The sequence below is a fragment of the Mustela lutreola genome, chromosome 7 (genome assembly GCF_030435805.1).
Source record: "Mustela lutreola isolate mMusLut2 chromosome 7, mMusLut2.pri, whole genome shotgun sequence".
Lineage (NCBI taxonomy): Eukaryota > Metazoa > Chordata > Mammalia > Carnivora > Mustelidae > Mustela > Mustela lutreola.
In genome coordinates, this window is record NC_081296.1 from 70,424,612 (window position 1) to 70,440,406 (window position 15,795).

A 15,795-nucleotide genomic window follows, 5' to 3' on the forward strand; every position below is an offset into this window, starting at 1 on the left:
GTTTGAATAAATTACACCACCTTTTCTATAATATCCATTTTTCATAAATTCTACCATTTTTTTTTTCTTATTGCTTTGTGATTTGCCTGGATTATATTTTTTTGCAGTTATTTATAACATTGTTTCCAGGCATTTTCGTGCATGTACATTATATCACCAGTTAGATTGTAAGCTCTTAGAGGGCAGGAATTTTCATTTCTTTTGCCTTATATTTTGTTTTTATCCTTTTCTGCCTTCACCTTCACCCATCCACCCCTCACAAAGTACTTAGCATACATAGGGCCCTGAGTAAATGTTAACTGATAATTTTATGCTTTTTCATTGACTTTTTATTTTATAACTGTGACTAAAATAATAACCTTTTAACGTCTGGTCTTACAAACTTAGTTTATACTTTGTCTAGTTTTCATTCATAAGAGCTGCTGTCTATCATGTCACTGGATAATTTTGAGGTTTTTATTAGAGCAAATAATTTCAACTATAATTGAAAAGCATTTCTTATGTTTTAGGGTATCTTAAAGTTAATGACTTTTGTCACAAAATTTCAGTTATTTTGTATGGCTTTTATCCATAGTAAGTACATTTATCTTCAGTGTCCTCTCTCTCTCTCTCTCCTGTACCCTTCTCCTTCTCTCACCCCTAGTTCTCATTGCCATGTTAGGTCTCCAGTACCCTAATGCTGCTCTGCTGCTTTTCCTTCCACAAGGAAATAAATGCACCAGGTCTAAGGAATATGAGGAAATAACCTAAGATGATACTCTCATGAAGTAGGGAGGGGATTGTTAAATTTTAGGGTTTCCTCATTTTCAGGTGAAGCTTACTTGACCTGGGGGTTGCCACTTTTTTGTTTTTTAAGATTTTATTTATTTATTTGACAGACAGATCACAAGTAAGCAGAGAGGCAGGCAGAGAGAGAGAGAAGGAAGCGGGCTCCCCGCTGAGCAGGGAGCCTGATGTGGGGCTCGATCTCAGGACCCTGGGATCATGACCTGAGCTGAAGGCAAAGGCTTTAACCCACTGAGCCATCCAGGTGCCCCAACCTAACTTTTTTTTGATCCTATTTTGGGGTTCACTAGATTACAGCAGCAGGAGGATGGGATACCTTTATCATAGGGAACAAGGATTCAAGAACATCAGCTGCAGCAAATGAAGAGGGATAAGTTTGAGTGAACTGACTAAAAAAGAATATTGTAGACCCAAATAATTTTAAACATGCTTTCGGGGATTCTTTAGGTGTAGTATTAACTGTCCAAAAAGTGGGAAGGGGAAATTATAGGTGTTCTCTTGTTTATCAATAATTTGGATTCTTAATGTTTATTGTTAAGTTAGAATATTTAGAATTTCAAACCATAAATGACTCTTTTTTTTTTTTTTTAAAGATTTTATTTATTTAGGGGCGCCTGGGTGGCTCAGTGGGTTAAAGCCTCTGCCTTCGGCTCAGGTCATGATCCCAGGGTTCTGGGATTGAGCCCCACATCGGGCTCTCTGCTCAGCAGGGAGCCTGCTTCCTCCTCTCTCTCTGCCTGCCTCTCTGCCTACTTGTGATCTCTGTCTGTCAAATAAATAAACAAAATCTTTAAAAAATTTAAAAAAAAAAGATTTTATTTATTTATTTGAGAGAGAGACAGTGAGAGAGAGCATGAGCAAGGTAAAGGTCAGAGTGAGAAGCAGACTCCCCATGGAGCTGGGAGCCCGATGCGGGACTCGATCCCAGGACTCCAGGATCATGACCTGAGCTGAAAGCAGTCGTCCAACCAACTGAGCCACCAGGCGCCCCCCATAAGTGACTCTTAATCTCACAAAACAAACTGAGGGTTGCTGGGGGGAGGGGGGTTGGTAGGGGGGTGAGGTTATGGACATTGGGGAAGGTATGTGCTATGGTGAGTGCTGTAAAGTGTGTAAACCTGGCAATTCACAGACCTGTACCCCTGGGGATAAAAATACATTATATGTTTATTTAAAAAAAAAAAGAATATTTAGAATTTAAAAGCATTTCTTCGTAGTTTTAATGTAGAAATAGTGGTTGGATTTCCAGGCCAGTTTGCATTTGTAGCCAAAGCAGGCAGTAGAATAGAAGGAATTTCTTTTCTAAGAAATAGGCATTATTCTGAGTTAGGAGACCAGCTGTGTATTGCTTATCAAGTCACTTAAACTCTGTGGGCCACAGTTCTTCATCTGTAATGTGAGTGTTGAGCTACAATAGATGGTCCTTCTCAATTCAAAAATTCTGTGGTCACATTCACAGTGGAAGCACTATATTGAACAACAGGTATCGTGGAAAAATGAAAAATGTGTTTCAGATTTGAAACACACCTTCCTCCAAACCCAGGAGAGAAAGTGGAAACTTCACTACCACCATGGAGACTGCAGCTAGAGAGATATCAAAAATTGAAACATGATGGTAACAGATGGCTCCTACACTTTGTGGTGAACCTAGAATAATGTGTGGACTTGTGGAATCACTATGTGGTACACCTGAAACTAATGGAACATTTTATCAACTATACTTCAATTTAAAAAAACTGAAATATGCACTTAAGAAATACTACTAAAGTTCTAGCATTAGGGGCTCTTTTCTGCTTTTTCTAATATTAGAAGTAGTTTTTTCTCAGTCTGTTGGGTTTTTAAGAGGATTCCAATTTTGTGGTACTGAGATTCTGAATTCAGCTAAGGACATTCTAGCTTTGGTGCCACAAATTCTAGATTATGAAAGGAGATTTTGGCATGATCTCTGCCATTAGAGAGCTAGAGGATTCCAGTTTTACCTCTGATGCTTGTTCATATGTATTGATCCTTTGGGACAGTACTACCTGTAGAGTGTTTCCTTGTAGAATTAAATGAAGCCTGTTTTTCCTGTGTTTATAATCCTGGTTTATTTTGATTTTTTAATTCCTGTTTTCATGAAGCATTCTTCAAAAAAAAAATTAAAGAAATATTACTTTATTTGCTTTAGTGTAAGACATTCTTTTTCCTGCCTTCTTTTAAGTGACCCAGTGAATAGATTAACTCTGGAAACTGTATACATCTGATGGATATGTCTTTTAATTCATCTTATTGTAATAAGGGGATGGAAGTTTGCAAATTCTCTTACTCTTATTTTTAATCCCATAGAAGTCCCAAGTTTGCTTAGTAGAATATGACCTGCATATAACAGGGTATATTTGTGGAAGGAAGCTTAACATAATGCTTAAGTGCTTGGATTCTGGAGCCAAATTGACTGGATTTGATCGTAGCTCCACCACTTATGAGCTCTATGACCTTGTGAATAACCTAACCTCTATACCTCAATATCCTTATCTGTAGAATAGGGATATACTTACCTGTTGTTGTGTGGATTATATGATTCACATATTTGTTCAGTACTTAGGACAAGTCTTCTGCACTGCAAGCACTACGTGTTTGTTGAATAATAATTTTTAAGAAGTAAAAGCAAACAGAATATTTTTCTTTGGATTGCCTGCTTTAGAGGATAACTGCACTTTGGCCTGTGGATTAATTTGTACATTTTAGTGGAGTCTCACTGCCTTATTACCCCAAGATATTCTTGCTTGGTATAGCTTGCTTTATGGAGGTGGTCGTTTCTTGACTTCAGAGGGAATTTAGGAATTATTTAATAAATTATGAATGTTTTTCTGTTTCCTTTAATAGTCATTTTGTTGTTAATGAAGTATTTATGTTAATGAAGTATTTATAGATGTTGCTGCTTTGTAAAATGAAATAAAATACAATTATATTTAGTGGTTCTCTAATCTGTATCAGATTTGGTAAGGTAATTTCATCAGACTTTACAAATACATGCAAAAAGTTTGTGAATAGAAATTTGAATTTTGGTTAGAATAGCTACGCTGAAAATGTACTCTAGTTAACATAAATAATAGTTCAATGTAAGAAAAATTCTAAAAGTCCTGTGGAATTTTAAAAAATAATGTGAAGGCACCATATTAAAATTTGATTTAAAGCATAACTTAATAGAATCAACAAACTCTTTATATTTATAGACGACTTTGGAAGTAAATGAAGGCAGTAAAGACTACCTTCATATGCACTATTTTATTTTGAGATAGGAAAAACAGTTGCTATCTGTACTCTACTGAGAAGGTAATTAAAGGTCTAAAGAGATTTGGAAACTAGCTCAGGTTTGTTCATAAGTGCCTGGGTCAGGACTAGAATTCAGTTTTTCTATTCCTAGAGTTTTGCTCTTATTTTCTCTTTATAATCAGCCACTTAAACATCCTCCAGCATATCTCCTTTTTCCTTTTAGTAACTTTCCTGTTAAATTTCTAGGAATTCTCTTTTGTATAGCTGCTTTCCCCGCTGCTCTCCAGTGATTAAATCTTTGTTTAATTACTGAAGCCCTGAAAGATGTATTTATAGCCATAACGTGATGTCCTATAACATAGATCCTAAGGAGAGCTTTCTGGAGAGGTGCCAATGACTATTTTCCTTTTATTTTATTTAATTAATTTATTTTTTTCCAAAAGATTTTATTTATTTGTCAGAGAGAGCTCACATACAAGCACGGAGAGTGACAGGCAGAGAGAGAGGCAGGCTTCCCGCGGAGCAGGGCACTGAACTCAGGACTAGATCCTAGGACCCTGCGATCATGACCTGAGCTGAAGGCAGATGCTTAACCACTGAGCCACCCATGTGTCCCTATTTTCTTTTTCTTTCTTTCTTTTTTTTTTTTAAAGATTTTATTTATTTATTTGACAGATAGAGATCACAAGTAGGCAGAGAAGCAGGCAGAGAGAGGAGTAAGCAGACTCTCTGCTCAGCAGGGAGCTGTGTGGGGCTGGATCCCAGGACTCTGGGATCATGACCTGAGCTGAAGGCAGAGGCTTTAACCCACAGAGCCATCCAGGCTCCCTAACCTATTTTTCTTTTAAAACCAAAGATAATTTTGGGGCACCAGGGTGGCTCAGTCGTTTAAGCGCCTGCATTGGGCTCAGGTCATGGTACCAGGGTACTGGGATCCAGTTCCACATCTGGCTCCTTGCTCCACCGGAGGCAAAGGGCAGGGGAGAGGCTGCTTCTCCTTTTCCCTCTGCCTGTGGCTCCCGGTGCTTATGTTCTCTGTCATATAAGTAAATAAAATCTTTAAAAAAAAAAAAAAAGTAATTTTTAAAGTATAAAGAGTTCTATGATAAGAGATTGATTAGCATATTTTCAAAATACGGATGTGTTTATGGATACAATTTCAGCCTTTACTTGTAAAAGATTTGAGCTTATCATACCTAGTGGATTACCTATTGGAGATGTGAGATCATTTTGTTAGTTTATGATGCAAAATGGTCGCCTACAATTCTATGTGAGAATTTCTATAAGTTTAACAGGAAAGTTATTGGAAGGAAAAAAGAGTTCATTTATTTGGCATTTTTTTATGAATAAACATAAAGAAGAAATAACACATCATTATGTGAAGTTCATACATACTACATACACCATATGGCATCTTTCTTGGACAAAATTTTACTATAGGATATGCTAGAGAAGCTGAGAATAGAAAACTTACCAAATCTAAAAGAACAGATTTCAGAAAGTTACAGTATACACGTGAATTTGAATTCTAACCTATAACTCTTTAAATCATATGAAATTATATTTCCAGACAATTATGATAATATCACCTCAGTCTATCAAAAACTAAGCTGTTGGGTAGTTGGTTTTTTATTTTATTTATTTATTTGAGAGGGAGAGAGAGAGCACAAGAGGGGGAAAGTCAGAGGGAGAAGCAGACTCCTTCCCAAGCAGGGAGCCCGTTGAGGGACTTGATCCCAGGACTCCAGGATCATGATCTGAGCCGAAGGCAGTTGCTCAACCAACTGAGCCACCTGTTGGGTAGTTGTAACTGTCGACCAGAAAGTATGAAAAATCATGTTTTAAGGCTGTGGAGGAACCAAAACATGTTATTAAATATGTCATTAAAGCCTTATACTAAGAAAGAAGCCTTTTGCTTTGATTAAATACTTTTCATTCTTGTTCTAACATAAATTTTGTGTTCTGAACAGTCTTATTTCAAAACCTGTAGTTTATAACAAAATTAGATAGGGATTGCTACTGGCTGATAAGCTAACAGTAATGTGGAGTGACAGGTGATAACCAAGAACAACCCAGAAAAACCTGTCAATGGCTTAAATAAGTCAAACTCCAAGGTATTATAAGGAGTTGCTTAATATAGTTACTCATAGTGGCCTTGAGGGTCTTACTAACAATATTATGTAATAATTTTTTTCTTTTTGATAAAGAAAAAGTTAAGTTTTGGTTAGTATATTTCACTTAAGAAGTTGCTGGTAAGCTCTTTGCAGAGGAGCAGAGAAGTTCACTATAATGTTAAGTACTGGGATTCTGAGTGATTTTTATTTTCCTATCATTTATTTTCTAATTCTTATGTGATGAGTATGGATTCATTTTGTAATTAGAAAAAAAAAAAAAGCTGTTTTTTAAAGGCATGAAAATGTATACAGAATGGTTTCTACCAAAACTTTAAAGGACTACTTCATCTAGTGGAAATAATATACTTGTGGGTTCCTGAAGTTTTGCTAACTATATCTAGCTCTACTTCTTTCTAATTACATATCTGACTACCATCAAGATTTATTAAAATTAAGTAATCTTCGGGGCGCCTGGGTGGCTCAGTGGGTTAAGCCTATGCCTTCGGCTCAGCTCAGGTCATGATCTCAGTGTCCTGGGACTGAGCCCTGAATCGGGCTCTCTGCTCAGCAGGGAGCCTGCTTCCCCTCTCTCTGCCTGCCTCTCTGCCTACTTGTGATCTTTCTCTCTGTCAAATAAATAAATAAATAAAATCTTTTAAAAAAAATTAAGTAATCTTCCAATATACTGGAAGACAGACTTTTCACTGTTAAGCTAAGCTACTAAGAAATAGAATGCTTTTTAGAAGGCATAAAATAACAAGCAGAAATCTACCCTAAGACCAAGAAAAAAAACTGAGGCATTGTTTAATTGGTTTTCTGCAAATAATTTTTAAAATAAATGTTCTTGATACATAACTGTTTCCCTTACAGATGATGAAGAACGAGAACTTCAGATGGATCCTGCAGACTATGGAAAGCAACGTTTCAATGATGTTCTTTAAGCCCTAAAGGAAAACTTCAGAAAACCTAAAGTGCTGTAAAATGGAATCATTTCTACTTTGTTGTTTTTGACTTTTGTTGTAAAGATCAGTTGTAAAGATACATGAGATAGATTTAAGGAAAAACTTTAATGAAGAAATGTACCCATGTACATAGGTGAACTTTTTCATATTGTATTATTAAAGCAGAGATTTTTTTGGTTGTATTACAGTTGAGCCAAAAACAAAATAAGCAAAACTGTAATCTTTGCGTTTAAAATGAACTAATATATATTTTACATTTTATTGAGCCCAATTCTTTCCACAAATGAACAGGTAGGAAAAATTGGTTGTACAGTTTATATGTTGCACATAGCATAACCCCAGTGAGAACAGTTACTCAGATGAAAAACTTTTTATTCACTAATATATTCTTGCTAGCCCAACAACTGTTCTGTTCTATCTACCCCTCATCTCATGCTTTTCATGGAGTTATACCTAGAATAGTTACATAAAAGAGGGGTTGGAACCTGAAAGCCAAACACTGGGCAGCATGTGTGCAAAATCATTTCCCTCCCCTACTTCTTTTATTTTATAGAGTGCTGATGTGTTCCGGCAGATTAGCTTTCAGCTGGTGCTTGATGGAAGTTGAGGTAACCTACAAAGACATATTTATGAGTTATACCTTACTTAATTCATGAAATTGTGAAATGCATGATTGACAATATACTTTCAATTTTTATTTTTTCCGCATCATACTAGTACTGTTTAACTGTCATTGGCTAAAATTTTTATATTTTCAGAGTCCACGTTGGTGAAAATATTCATTATTTAAATGCCAGATTCTGAAAGAAGATAAATCAACTTTGAAATGAATCTGTAATCAGTATTTCAAAGCTTCTCTGGTAGTTATAGTGATCTTATTTGACTAGAATTTTTCAGAAGTACTAAATAAGGAGTTTTAACAGGTTTTTATTAATGCACAGATAGGTAGAAGTACAGTGAGGTCTACAGCCATTTTATTAAAATAGCTTAAAAGTTTGTAATAAAGATGAAGAATCTTTGTAATTAATATGTTGTTAAGAACCCATAAACCTCATATTTGCTAGACTTACAAAATTATTTTAAATCCATTTGTCTTTTCTGACACTATTCCATAAAATGCATAAGCTAGTTATAGTTAATCCCTGCTTTTGGATTTAAATCTTTTAAATTTTCTCCCCCACCACAAAATAAAAGGTTTGATCATAAGGAGAAATTTAAGGTTGTTAACTCTGCTTTTTCAGAAAGACTTCTGTTAATTGTACATAAACATGAAATCCACCACCACCCCTCACTTTGTGCTCAGGTTCTAGTAAAAAATTCAGATTTAAAGAGGTAAAAAAGGTGTTCACTTATTAGTGGTGCAAAAATTCTTGGACTTCAGTTTGAAATTATTTACTAACCAGGAAAAGATAGTGATTTACTAAAATTATTATTTCTACCAAATCAAAGTAAGCAATTCATGCCTTTGCTGAGTGTACTCAGGCCTATAATGAATAGGTATGCTAATTCACAGAATTTTAAAAAATGGAGTTAAAGGGAATTGATGTACACTATTTGGGTATTAGGGTGGGAAGATGAATCTAAAACATACTTCTAGTAATACTTTATATTTAATACTGTAAAATCTTTACAAATGAAAACCATGAAATTTCCTGCCTTCGTTTGTCATAAAAACAATCAATTATATGGTAGCTATTACTTATACAACAAAATTTCTTTAATTAATCTATACATTTTATAAACTGAGAAATCTTGGACCAATTGATAATATTTCTGACTGTATTAACATTTTAGTGCTATAAAATACTATGTGAATCTCTTAAAATTCTGACATTCTACAGTCTGTAATAGACATGCCGGTTTTTATAATATTTTACTTCTGCCTTAAGATTTAGGTTTTTTACATGTATTTTTGCCCGGAATTAAGTGTTAATTTGATGGAAACTCTGCTTTTAAAATCATCACTTACTGGGTTCTAATAAATTAAAATTAAACTTGTTTTACTATTTTGCTGATTCTGATACATATACACATATCACACTCATGTGATGCAAATAGCTACACTTTAACACTAAAATTTGAGCAAATTTAGAATACATTTTAGGCTAAGCTAAATGAGAATGGCAGAAAGATTTATATTGGGGTTGTTTATTGTAGTGCTAGTATATTTAACAAATGCTGAATGCTTCCTATGTGCCCAGCATTGTCTTACATAATAATACTGTAATGGATAAGATAGACCAGGTTTCTGTTCTGATGGAGCTTTGAAGTTGGGAGCTGTCAGACAATATATAAGTAAATACATGAACCAGTTAGTTTTAAATAATGATAAGAACTATTAAAAAATAAAGCAAAGTTCCAAGGCTTCAAGGTCTCTAAGTTTCTAAATAATTAGGTTTCCACTTAACTGAAACATTATAATTGTGAAGCTAGAGTATCATGAGCAAGGAGAGAGAAATGTGACTGAAGAGGTATGGAAAGGGTATGGGAGGCAGAAGCTTGTAAGTTCAGGTCACTTGCTACTGACCCATAAAGAGAAAATGTAAAATGAAGTATACGTGGAGGGATGATTCCGGGGAAATGTAAATATGACTTCAAAATCATTTCTAAAATATGTAACTTTATCTTTAAAAAATCTTAAGATTGTGTGCCTTTTTTACTTGTCCTGTATATGGCTGTAACAAAATTTGCTAGAATGAGGAAAGAGAATCTGCAAGAAGAAAAAATAAAACAAAAACTGCATAGTTATTGAGGGGAATAGTTACTTCCCATAATAGCCAGCCTTGGAAACTTCTCTTCCTTTACATACATGTGTGACCCTGTAGTTTCAGTAAGATAATCAAACTGTGTGACATATTCCCAACATCTAGGTTATTGAGTCTTCACATCAATATTCACTTTCAATTGGGCTATATCCAATTCCTTTTAAGACTCTCCTCACTAAGGGTTCCAAATGAAAATTAAACAACTATCCCAAAGAAAGGGGGAAATTTAATGGCCCATGTGAGCAAATGGCATTAAGGACAGGAATCTCCTGGATCTGTGGACAGTTGACACAATTAAATGCTGCTCACTTTGTTTCATCAACTCCCATTTCTGCCTCTGCTTGTTATTTTTTTTCATATAGACCCAGCTTTCCCCTCAAACCTCTAACCATGACTTCCAGCAGCTCATATTTTCTTAGTTGGTCACTTGCGAGCAGTTGCTCCTCTATCCTTAATAACACTCCCAAACAATCTGAGGGAAGGGAGACTTTCTGGCTATGACTGAGTAATTTGACTAGCTCTCCTGAATTAGTAGCAACTATGAAACTGGACAGTATATATGAAGTGACTGTTTTGGGGTAGCACAAAACTGAGACTTTAGAAATAAGGGAAATTAAGCAGTTGACCCCCACAATTACCCAGCTTCTTGTGGTGTCAAAAGGCTGAGCTGAGAAGACAGAAATCATGGTGGAGAGCAGCTGAAGCAGCTAGAATCAATGGTGTGGGCATCAAGAGAGAGCTAAATGGTTGGAATCAATGGGGTGAGCATCAAGAGGAAACTATACGAAGAGGTAACCTGAGAAATCCTTGGGGATGTCCACAAATCCATGGCTGAGGGCTGAGCTATACATAATTAGAGCAAGACCACCTAATGCTTACCAGATAGCAGTTGCCACAGAGTTGAGAATGGAATGTAGATACTAGAGGTCAAGAAGTGTTGGCCTAAAAGCAGTAGTCAGGGTACCAAGTTTCCGGGCCTGCCAAGGTAGAGATTATAACAGTTGTGGCATCAGGCTGAAACATTAGAAAGGTTGTACCTTGGGAGTAAAGACCATGCCATAGTGTAAGAACTTCATAGACCTGCCCAAACATGCTCTGACAAGGTTATAAGGGAGATTATATGGAGATTGAGTCCTGCCTGCCAAGTTAGAACTTAATGAAAGTCCTTGGGCTTCTCATAGATAAAAACTAGTAACAAAGTGTAAAACCGAGCCTGTAGTTGTTTAAATGATTACTCACTAACTGAAGAATCTCCTAAAACAAGAATCATCACTTTTCAGAAGATAACAGAATCCAGAACCTGTATAACATATATACAATGTCCAATACTCAATAAAAAATTACTAGACAAATACTTGAAATGTGTTCCATAGCTAAAAAAATTAGATGGTTATTGTTATATTGTTATATTAATATAGGTTTTAAAATTTATGTTTAAAAATCAAATGGAAATGTTTTATTTTTTATTTTTTAAAGATTTTATTTATTTGACAGACAGAGATCACAAGCAGGCAGAGAGGTAGACAGAGAGAGAGGAGGAAGCAGGCTTCTGGCTGAGCAGAGAGCCCAATGAGGGGCTCCATCCCAGCACCCTGGGATCATGACCTGAGCTGAAGGCAGAGGATTTAACCCACTGAGCTACCCAGGCACCCCAGATGAAAATGTTTTAAATGAGTGAACAAATAGAGGATCTCAGCACAGAAATGAAAATTATAAAAAACCTAATGGAAATTTTAGACCTGCAAAGTATAATAATTGAAATGAAAAATTCATTGGTTGGGCTTAATTGCAAATTGCAATGGTGGTAGAATGACTGTGAAGACATACAAATGTACTTTAGGTATTTGAAAATAGAGGGTTAAATGTTGAGATACCCAGAAATGTGGATTTGGGGTTCATTCAATATTTGGTGAGTGCTCAAGATGTCCACCCCACTCCCTAACACATAAGCCTAAAGATTCCATTATGAAAGAACAATGATCATTCTTTCAATTAGTTATTGCTTACCTAATATATATGGAGAATCGTTTTGAGTACTAGGGTTACAACAGTGATAAAGTCTCTGCTTTCATGGAACTTATATGCCAGAGGGAGAGATCATTATTTCCTATACTCCTATTGATAAATTCAAAAGAAAAATAAGTCAGAATAAAGGAATAGTGATGGAGGAGTGCTATTTTGAAAGATTTTACTTATTTTAGAGAGTGGGAGAGAGAATGCAAGCAGGGGGAAGAGCAGAGGGAGATAATCTCCAGCAGACCCCTTGCTGAGTGCAGAGCCTGATGCAGGGCTTAATCCCACAACCGTGAGATCATTACCAGAGCTGAAATCGAGAACTGGACATTTAACTGACTGAGCCACCCAAGTGTCCCTAAGGGCTGCTATTTTAGATAGGATCATCACGTGGTAAGAGAACAAGCCACGTGAATATCCTGTGCAACACTATCCAATAGAAATATACAACAAGCTACCTATGTAATTTAAAATTTTCCAGTAACCACATTTTTTTTAAAGATTTTATTTATTTATTTATTTATTTGACAGAGAGACATCACAAGTAGGCAGAGAGGCAGGCAGAGAGAGAGAGAGGAGGAAGCAGGCTCCCTGCCGAGCAGAGAGCCCGACGCAGGACTCGATCCCAGGACCCCGAGATCATGACCTGAGCCGAAGGCAGCGGCTTAACCCACTGAGCCACCCAGGCGCCCATCCAGTAACCACATTTTATTTTTATTTTATTTTTATTTATTTTCCCTCCCTGGCTCTTCCCTCCCTCTCTCTCCCTTCCTCTTCTTCTTCCTCACTTCCTCTCCCTCTTCCTAGTAACTGGATTTTTAAAAACTGGTGAAATTTTTATATTTAACCAATATATCCAAAATATTACCGTTTTAATAGGTAATCAACATAGAATACTGCTGAGACATTTTATATTTTCTTTTGAACTAATCTGAAATCTAGTATATATTTTACATTTATAGTACATCTCATTTTGGACACTAAATTGTCATTGGAAATATTTGATTGGTATTTAGCATTATTAAAATTTATGTTTGAGTATGTTCACAATACTTATGTTCCATGCATACTTAAAAGTTTTCCAATAACTGAAACAAGTATTACATTTTTTCAATAGACTTTACTTTTTAGGGCAGTTTCAGGTTCACAGCTAAATTAAGTAGAAAGTAGAGAATCCCCACATACTCCATTCCTGCATACGAATGTGTATATGTGCACACACACACAGCTTCCTGCAGCAGTGTAAAATTATTTGTTAAGATTGATAAACCAACGACTGTACAAATTATCAACCAAAGTCAGTTTACATTAAGATTCATATTTGGTATTGTAAATTCTATGTGGGTTTGGACAAATGTATAATGATGTGTATTTATCATTATAGTATGCAGATTAGTTTAACTGTCCTAAAAATTCCATGTGTTCCACTTAACTCCTTCCTTACCCCTACCCTGGCAGCCACTGACCTTTTTACTGTCTCCATAGTTTTATCTTTTTCAGAATATCATATGATTATAATCAAACAGCATATAGCCTTTTCAGATTGGCTTTTTCCACTGAGTAATATGCATTTAAGATTTCTTAAGATATGCATTTATGCATATGCATATTTAAGTATATGCGTATTTAAGCATATGCATATGCATAGATGCATTAAAATTTCCTTTTAGCTGATTACTATTCCATTGTATGGATATATCACAGTTTACCATTCACCTATTGAAGGACATCTTGGGTGATCCAAGTTTTGGCATTTACGAATAAAGTTGCTATAGACATTCATGTGTAGGTATTTGTGTGGACTTAAGTTCAACTTCTTTGGGGAAATACCAACAAGCAATTGTTTTTATTGTAAAATACACATAAAGTAAAATTTATCATTGTACATTTACATGTAAAATATACAATTCAATGGCATTAAGTACATTAACAATATTATGTAACCTTCGCCATTAACTAGTTCTAGATAGAACTGTTTCATTATCCCAAATGGAAGCTCTATTAATTATGCAGGTATTAATTTTAAAGTTTAAGCTGATTAGGGGCACTTGGGTGGCTCAGTGGGTTAGGGCCTTTGCCCTCGGCTCGGGTCATGATCCCGGGGTTCTGGGAATGAGCCCTGCATCAGGCTCTCTGCTCAGCAGGGAGCCCACTTCCCTTCCTCTCTCTCTGTCTACTTGTAATCTCTGTCTATCAAATAAATAAATAAAATAAATAAAATCTTAAAGTTTAAACTAATTAAAATGAAATAAAATTAAAAATTGATTTCTACAGTCACACTGCCACATTTCAAGTGCTCAGTAGCCACACATGGCTTGTGGCTAGGGGCTGTTGAATAGCATAGGTCTAGGGGAAGAGAATTAGAAGCAGAGAAACAATAAATACAAAATCCTTGATACAGGAATATATTTTTTCAAAGAACAGTTAGTTGGATGGTATGGCGGGAATCCAAATAGCAAGAGGTAGGGAATATAGTAAGGTAGCCAAGAGTGAGCTAATGAAGGGCTTCACGTGTCATAATAAGGATTTTAGATTTTAAGGGTGATGGAAAATTTATAAAGAGGTTTAAAATGATCAGTTTGGGTATGTGTTAGATTGAAGGAGGTTCAAGAATGGAACAGGAATACTTAGAGTATTTCAGGTCAGAGATGATGGTCCTTGACCTAGGGAGATGGCTGGGGTGATAAGTGTTTGGATTCAAGATATATTTTCAAGGTTTAGTTTATTGCACTTAAAACAGAAAGGATGAAATATGAAAAAGAAACTGCATTCTATAAGGTGGAAAATACTAAGAGAGAAGCAGGTTTGAGAGAAAAGAGCTTAGTTTTGACAATGTTATGTTTCACTTGATCATTGCCATAAAGTCACTGCAATATTAGAGCAAAATGGCAGTCTGATATTTCAATATTTATTATATTACTTCCTTAATGAGTTGTAGTAAGAGTGATAAAATTTATCTCATAGAGAATTAATATAGGAGTGGATTGTGAAGTACATATGCCTTATAATATCAGATAAATGGTAAATATAGTCCATATACTGTGAAATAAGGGTCTCTTTGAAGGATTCTGTTGAATATCCAAGATACTTCTACTACATTGCTTAGTAAACATTGTATTTCATTAATGTTTTCATATAGTAATAGTTACATATAGTTTAGAAAGGATGAATGTCACTAGGTTTTTGCATTAATTTTTTCCCCTATGGCTACCACTTTGCATCTTAACACACTTCAGTTTTTTTAAAGTTCATATTTTTAAACCTTTATTTTATTCTAAAATCTTGGACAAGATTTTTACTGAAGCTTAATGACAATAACAACCATCAGATAAGGAGCAACGAAAACACCCTGTTAAGTGTTTCCCATAAATCTCATTTGATCTTCACAACAATCCACTTAGATACTGCAGAAAACTGTCTAGTAGAGACTATTAGATGTAAATAAAGGTAAAAATCAGAACATAATACAGTTATCCTCTGTGAAAAAATGCTGTTAAAATGTTAAATAAATTGCAAAGACATTTCAACTTGCTACCAGCAGCCTTACTAAACTTAACATCTAACAATAACAACATTGCCACAGGAGACAGTTGGATATGGTGTAATGAGCAGAAGGAGAGCTTGACTCCTGATTGTGTTTCTTAACTAGTGGATTATTTTTTTGTATAGGCATCTGTTTTTCCTTTTTTCTCCCCTATCCCCACCATCAAAAAATTTCAATGGTTTCAGCTGAAGAGTTGGGGGACTAATATCACCTATTCTACTTATTTCATAGAGTTGTTAGGAAAATCAAATTGCATTTAAAAGCATTTTATAAATAGTATAATTAAGTTTTAGGAGAGAACACTGGGAAGTTACTACTACTGGCAACATTTTTTTCCCAGAAATATTTCCAATTTTTAT

General features: G+C 35.3%; 1 protein-coding gene across 2 annotated transcripts in view; it reads left to right on the forward strand.

Annotated features, from left to right (window-relative positions):
• The window catches only part of GOLM2 (golgi membrane protein 2), a 107,238-nt gene extending 98,126 nt beyond the window's left edge, over positions 1-9,112 (forward strand). For both annotated transcript variants that reach the window (XM_059181394.1, XM_059181395.1), the window contains one exon: positions 7,023-9,112. In XM_059181394.1, coding sequence (XP_059037377.1) covers positions 7,023-7,093 — 71 coding nt within the window. In that variant the 3' untranslated portion in view covers positions 7,094-9,112. The remainder of the gene's footprint in view (positions 1-7,022) is intronic.
• Positions 9,113-15,795: the final 6,683 nt, after the last annotated feature.